The sequence below is a fragment of the Brachionichthys hirsutus genome, unplaced genomic scaffold (genome assembly GCF_040956055.1).
Source record: "Brachionichthys hirsutus isolate HB-005 unplaced genomic scaffold, CSIRO-AGI_Bhir_v1 contig_1447, whole genome shotgun sequence".
NCBI lineage: Eukaryota > Metazoa > Chordata > Actinopteri > Lophiiformes > Brachionichthyidae > Brachionichthys > Brachionichthys hirsutus.
In genome coordinates this window covers 24,119-30,751 of record NW_027180711.1, presented here as the reverse complement: position 1 = coordinate 30,751, position 6,633 = coordinate 24,119, and the positions used below count along the sequence as shown (strand labels likewise).

The following is a 6,633-nucleotide window of genomic DNA, read 5'->3' as shown; positions in this document are numbered from 1 at the left end:
TGTTACTCTCATGGTAAATCAGATTTAGGATCATCCATCATCCATATTTTAATAACATTTTGAACTGAACACTTGCTGGTACCATACACAGAACTAGAAAAGCCCTCAGAGAGCGCAGACCTCCAACAAGCAGCTCATTCCCCTCCTAATTGGATTTACACCGTCCACATGGTGATCTGGATCATCACCTAAAAGGTTCTAAATTGTTCTTGGTATCTTTATACACCACCTGTCATGTCCAGAAAATCTTGCTGGGTTAAGTTTAGTTATTGTCTCCTCCCACTTCCTGTTTTATTTTGGCATTCATCCTTCCTCTCTCTCCTTTCAAATCTTTACTTCCTCCTTTGTGTGATTGTTAAATCCACCCCGAATGGCTCCACCCGTGTTCCCCGACCTCATTGTTTGTGTCTGCTTTTGTTCTGTGCCAGTTTGTCTTGAGTGTTTGAACCAGCGTCAGCCCATGCCCAGTCCATGCCCAGTCCATGCCCAGTCCATGCCCAGGCCATGCCCAGTCCATGCCCAGTCCATGCCCAGGCCATGCCCAGTCAGATTTTGGTTCTTTGATACTTTGTTCTTTGTCGTAGTTATATTCCTCTGTGAGCGTGATTTCTGTTGATACTTTGTTATTAAAGATTATTGAATTGAAGTTTCCTTTCGGAGTCGTCCTTCTGGGTTCAAGTCCTAGTTCGGGTCCTGACACAACCATGAGAAGTAAAAGTGAATCAGAGGTGTGTATTTGTAACAGATCTTTTTACATCCGGATGGTTGCAGTTTCACAATATGTACTCTAGATGGCAGCAATGAAAGTTTCGGAAACTTCCCGAATTCCGCCCATACCCACGCAAGGCATTCTGGTACTTGGCGTCAAATTGACGGCTAAGGTACAGCGCTGTCAGGAAACCGGACTAGTATTTAAAAACTACATTTCCCTTCGTAGTAGCACACGCGCGAACGTCATCCGAGAGTTTTTTTTTTTTAGGCGACGTTCTCAACCGAAGTTTCCTATGACAGCTTCTGTAAGGGGCTGAAAAAAAGCATGCTAAAAGTATCGCTTTAGTTCGCCATTATTAACGAACTATGTCCAAGTCCAAATGAAATTATAGCATATTTGAGCCCCAACAATGCGATTCAAACAAAGACGACGGCGACTTGTGGGTTCCGGTGGTTCTCCGTGCTGCTCCTATTAGCCGGGGTTGGTCCCGTTAGCGAATGTCTATGGAGGAGCAGGACTACACCGACGCCGAGCTGGTCACCGAGGCCGGGCCGCAGTGGCTTCGAGCCGAGGTCGAACGCCTCGCCCGGGAACTCCGCGACACGACCCGCGAGAAGATCCAAGCGGCCGAGTACGGGCTGGCCGTGCTGGAGGAGAAGCAGCAGCTCAAGCGGCGGTTCGACGAGCTGGAGACGGAGCATGAGACGGTCCGGCATGAGCTGGATCAGCTGAAGGAGGTGAACCATCCTCCGGTCCGAGACACTTTAGGAGAGTGCTCGGAGTTATAAGTATTATGTCTGCAGCACCTTCATTTGTTTTAACTTCCCAGCTGTTCTAAACTCCAGTCAGAATCAGGCCGTCTATAATCAGAACCGTCGTGAATGGGTATGAACTATCGATAATGGGGGGGGGGCTCGGCCAATCACAAGAGAGATAGTCAGCCACTGAGATCTGCGTTTCCTTTGATGCCTGCTCATCATCCTCCAGAGGAAGGATGTAAAGCAGCTTTGTCTTCATCACTCATCCTTAATCATTTGGTGTCTTGTGATATTTCATATTTCACCTTAAACAATTGGCCTCTTAGCTAAGAATAGAGTTCTGATTAATCCCCAAGCCCGACTACGCGCTGCTTCCGTTCGCACCGATTGAATGTAATCCTCGGATCAATTGGAAAAATCCTTATCAACAAATAATCAATCCTAAATTGACTAAGTTTGTTTATTGTTTGGTCTTTGAAATGTCACAACGCATTGAAATGGTTAATTCTCTTTTCCCGGCCGCCCCGCGTTACGGACACGGCTCACACCTTGAGTATTCCAGACACAAAATGTTAAATATCTTACTATTAATATGACAAAGAAAAGTCTCAAATCCTCATGTTGAATGCACCCAAAACAGCGAATGACTTTTTATTTGAGAAATGACCAAAATAATAATTAATCTTTTAATAAAATCGCTGCTGCTGACATTGTGAATCCATAAAGTGGTGAAATAATCAAGAAGCTGTTCACAGGTCTGTCTCCAAAGGTTAGAGCCACGTAAAGGTGATGCATTAATGTGTGGCACTAAACGTCTGTCATATCATTTTGTTTTCAGTGGTGACTTTTATTATTCCAGCATGCCGATTGAAGACCAGTTACTAAACGACTCGTGATTCTGACTGCCGCTTCTCTTCTTTAGTCGAATCACAATGGGCGAAGGGAGAAAAGCAAATCATCTATCGGGACCCGCTTTAAGCCGCAGATCAATTCACGGCACATCCAGCCACTGCTCGTCACACATACCAATTAGCTAGAATGGAAAGTATTTAGGAAGAAAAGATGGTGTTAAATGCCGGAGGAGAGGCGGGTTGCAGCTCTTTAATAGCGTCGGTATTTCATCATTTGTCCTGATGCGTGTTTTGTCCACAGGCCTTTGGACACGCGTACTCGACCCACAAGAAGGTGGCAGCGGACGGGGAAAGCAGGGAAGAGTCGCTGATCCTGGAATCGGCCAGTAAGGAGGCGCTCTACCAGCAGAGAGTCCTGGAGCTGCAGAGCGAACTCCGGCAGGCCAAAGCCGCCTCCACCAGCGTGCGGGCCGAAAACGAGCGTCTGGCGTCCGTCACCGTGGAGATGAGAGAGGTGCTAAAAATGAAAAAATGCAATGAGCTCATTTGAATCTTAAATCAGTCATTCTAGTTTGAATAATTTCTTAATTTATAAAGACTTTTAAATGTCATAATCTTGCTTAAATTTCACATTGAACTTTTAATTAAGTCATATTATTATAAAAAACAGATCGTATCAGATTAGAGCCAATATTTTAACCTGTGACTGCTGTGGACACTTAACCTTCAAACCCACAATTTAATCAGTATCAAAACAATAATAGTGAGTGTGGGAGAGTCTGGCTTCTTCTCACAGTGGGTGGGGGGGTCGGTGTCCTCCCATCAACACAGTGGTCCTCCAAGGTCATACCCTTTAAGAGTGTCTGGACGGCATGCTGCCTCTCCTCCAATGTGTAGAACGGCGAGTTGGCAGAGCTGCAGCGCAGTCAGCTGCGTGATGACATCAGAGAAGCTAAGGTACGGGAGACGCGCCTGCTGCAGGACTACAGTGAGCTGGAGGAGGAAAACATCTCTCTCCAGAAACAAGTGTCCATGCTGAAACAGAACCAGGTGAGGCCAAGAACCGGGAACGTCGTTCTGACTTTATTACATGTCCTGAGCCCAAATAAAAGTCAAATGAGTCTCCTCGTGCCAAAATCTAAACACTTTTTTATTTAAAGGCACCAAGAAAACATTGAAAACATTTGTTTTCCAGCACTTTCTGAATTTTACTGATTTTAAACGTAATTTTCTTCCCGTTCAATAATTATTTTCTATAGACTTCTGCATTTAACATCAAGTTAAAAAAAAAAAAAAGGTTAACAGGCAAGCTGGTTATTTTTGTAAATACACAACATCAACATGTTATTTTGTTTAATCGTCTGCTCAGGTGGAATTTGAAGGTCTCAAACATGAGATCCGCCGTCTGGAGGAAGACTCCCAGTGCCTGCACAGCCAGCTGGAGGAAGCCATGCGCTTGAGGGAGATCGCTGAACGACAGCTGACGGAGGCGTCGGAAACCATTAAAACGGAACGTGAGCAGAAGACCACGCTGCGCAAAGAGCTCTCCCACTACATGACCATCGGCGGTTCCGTGTACAACAGCGCCTTCAGCATCTCCTTTGACAACCTAAAACTCCACGAGGAGCCCTTCACTGCCTCCGAGACCGACGGTGACGATCTGGTCAGGAGCTTTGAAAATGGCTTGATCAAGACATTCGAAGGCGATGAAGATAAGAGAGTTGCTGCGAACAAGAGAGGAGACGCTTTCAAGCCGGCGCCGAGCCTGGTGGACGATCTGCTGAGCGAGCTCAACATCTCCGAGATCCAGAAGCTTAAACAGCAGCTTGTGCAGGTATGAAGTCCACGAGATGCTTTTTGGTATTAGTTTAAACGATGCATCCAGTGGTTTATCGATTATGGGTTAAAATTGAACGTCACGGAGTTTGTGTGGGAGGACAGATGTTTGGTAAGCTAGCGAACAGCGTTAAAACAGGAAATTAGCCCCAAATATCCAAAGACACGTAGCTGTTGGATTTGTTCAGCCTGTTCTGTTTTGTGTGTATCAATAATAAGTTGTGTTCACTCTTAATCTTTACCGTCGAAAGGTCCACTCTCTCCTGATTGGACGTTGCTGTGCTACAGCAGAACACAATGGTTCAAGCACTGTAAAAAAAAAAAAAAAAACATGCAAAATTGCATTAAAAAATCTGTGAAAGATGAACCGCGTTATAGCGAGGGACCACTGCATATATGTATATTATTTTTATTAAACACGGTGGATAAAGTTTATCTTTTAACTTTATTGATCGGTTCCTTTTGAACGTGGCCTCCGAACTGAAAACGCCTTCGTTCATCTGCTAGGTGGAGAGAGAGAAAGCGGCGTTGATCAGCTCCCTTCAGGAGAGCCAGAAGCAGCTGGAGCAGGCCTACGGGACGGTGTCTGAGCAGAAGGAAACCGTCAGCAGGCTGACGGAGAACCTCGGCGCCATCAGGACGCTGCAGGCCAGCAAGGAGCGCCAGTCTGCCCTCGACGGCGAAAAAGACCGGGACAGCCACGATGACGGCGACTACTACGAGCTGGACATCAACGGGCCGGAGATTTTAAAATGTAAATACACCGTGGCCGTGTCTGAAGCTGGGGAGCTGAAGCAGGAGCTGAAGACTCTCGGGGAGAGATACGAGGAGTGTCGAACCCGGTATGAAGATGAGCGAGAGAGGCTGGAAAGTGATGTTCAGGAGCTCCGGTCGAGGTTGGCGTCCCTGGAGAAGACTAGTCAAGGGGATAAAGCAGAAGTGGCTCGCTTGGAGAAGGAGCTCCGCCTGGTCAGCGAGGCCGCAGGAGAATCGCTGGGCAGCCTTAACGTGGCCCAGGAGGAGCTCGTTGCCTTCAGCGAAGAGCTGGCTAATTTATACAACCATGTGTGCATGTGCAACAACGAGACCCCCAACCGCGTCACGCTTGACTACTACAAGAAAGGCAAGGCCATCGTGAGGAGGGGGCACGATGGAAAGGAGCACCAGGCTTCCATACTTCTCACCAATGAATTGATCACGGAGACGGAACTTAAGGATTCAGACTCCGGCAGGGCCTCGGTTACCCCGGCGCCGACCCCCGAACACAGACCGGAGCCAATGAACGTCTATAACCAAGTGGCCATCATCAGGGACCAGATCCGCCACCTGCAGCAGGCAGTGGACCGCACCACGGAGCTGTCCCGCCAGAGACTCGCCAATCTGGAGCCGCCTTCAGTGGCGGACAAAGACCGAAAGGATTGCATGGAGGAGATCCTCAAGCTGAAGTCTCTGCTGAGCACCAAAAGGGAACAGATCGCCACTCTCAGAGCGGTGCTCAAGGCCAACAAGCAGGTAGAAGAGCCTTCTGTGTGTGTGTGTGTGTGTGTGTGTGTGTGTGTGTGTGTGTGCGTGTGCAAGCTGTGTGCAGAGGAAGAGTACCTGCCCCCCGCTTAGAACAGCCCCCGCTATAAATAAATAGCAGTGAAATGTGTTCCCCTTCAGACCGCTGAGGTCGCTCTGGCCAACCTGAAGAGCAAGTACGACAGCGAGAAGGCCATCGTGACCGAGACCATCACGAAGCTGCGCAACGAACTCAAGGCTCTGAAGGAGGATGCCGCCATGTTCTCCTCGCTTCGAGCCATGTTTGCAACAAGGTGCGTGTGAACATGCTCACCGGGCTACATGCTAGTCCTAGCAGACGCGGCTGGGCCCAGCATCCTGGTGAGCAGGTGGTTCCTGTCTCGCGTGAGAATGCATCACATTCAAACGCTGCCTCTTTATATTAGTGTCCAACGAAAGAGAAAAATGTACAACTTTAGTCCTTTTTTTGGGGGGGGGGGGGTTGGGTAGGAATGTTTTATGTATTTGTGAGAAACACGATGCATTGTGGGAAAACGTCTGACGTAATCCTCGAGGTCGGTGAGCAGAGACCTCTTAGTCCCATCTGGAACATTTTGCTGGGGGAGAATGGAAAAAACACGTGACGGCAGCAGCGTTGAAGGGGAATTGCTCCACCCGGTGGACATATCGTGTACTGCTGTTTTCCCTTTGTGCTGTCCCTTCATCTCTCTCTCTCTGGCTCAGGTGTGATGAGTATGTGTCCCAGCTGGACGACATGCAGAGGCAGCTGGCTGCGGCTGAGGATGAGAGGAAGACCCTGAACGCTCTGCTGCGTATGGCCATTCAGCAGAAACTGGCCTTGACTCAACGGTTGGAGGACTTGGAGTTTGACCATGAACAGGCACGCCGCACCAGCGCCTCAGCAAAGGGCAAAACAAAGGGCAAGGGTGCCTCATCTAACCTCAATGTAAGTTAG

The 6,633-nt window shown here is 48.2% G+C and overlaps 1 protein-coding gene across 1 annotated transcript; it reads left to right on the top strand.

The window, feature by feature from the left end:
• The first annotated feature begins 1,209 nt into the window (after positions 1–1,209).
• On the top strand, positions 1,210–6,633 carry LOC137916513 (protein bicaudal D homolog 2-like). Its single transcript, XM_068759505.1, has 7 exons — positions 1,210–1,449; positions 2,623–2,835; positions 3,219–3,371; positions 3,691–4,155; positions 4,665–5,669; positions 5,820–5,971; positions 6,402–6,633. Exons 1-7 carry the CDS (start codon positions 1,210–1,212, stop codon positions 6,631–6,633), a joined length of 2,460 nt encoding a protein of 819 aa, XP_068615606.1.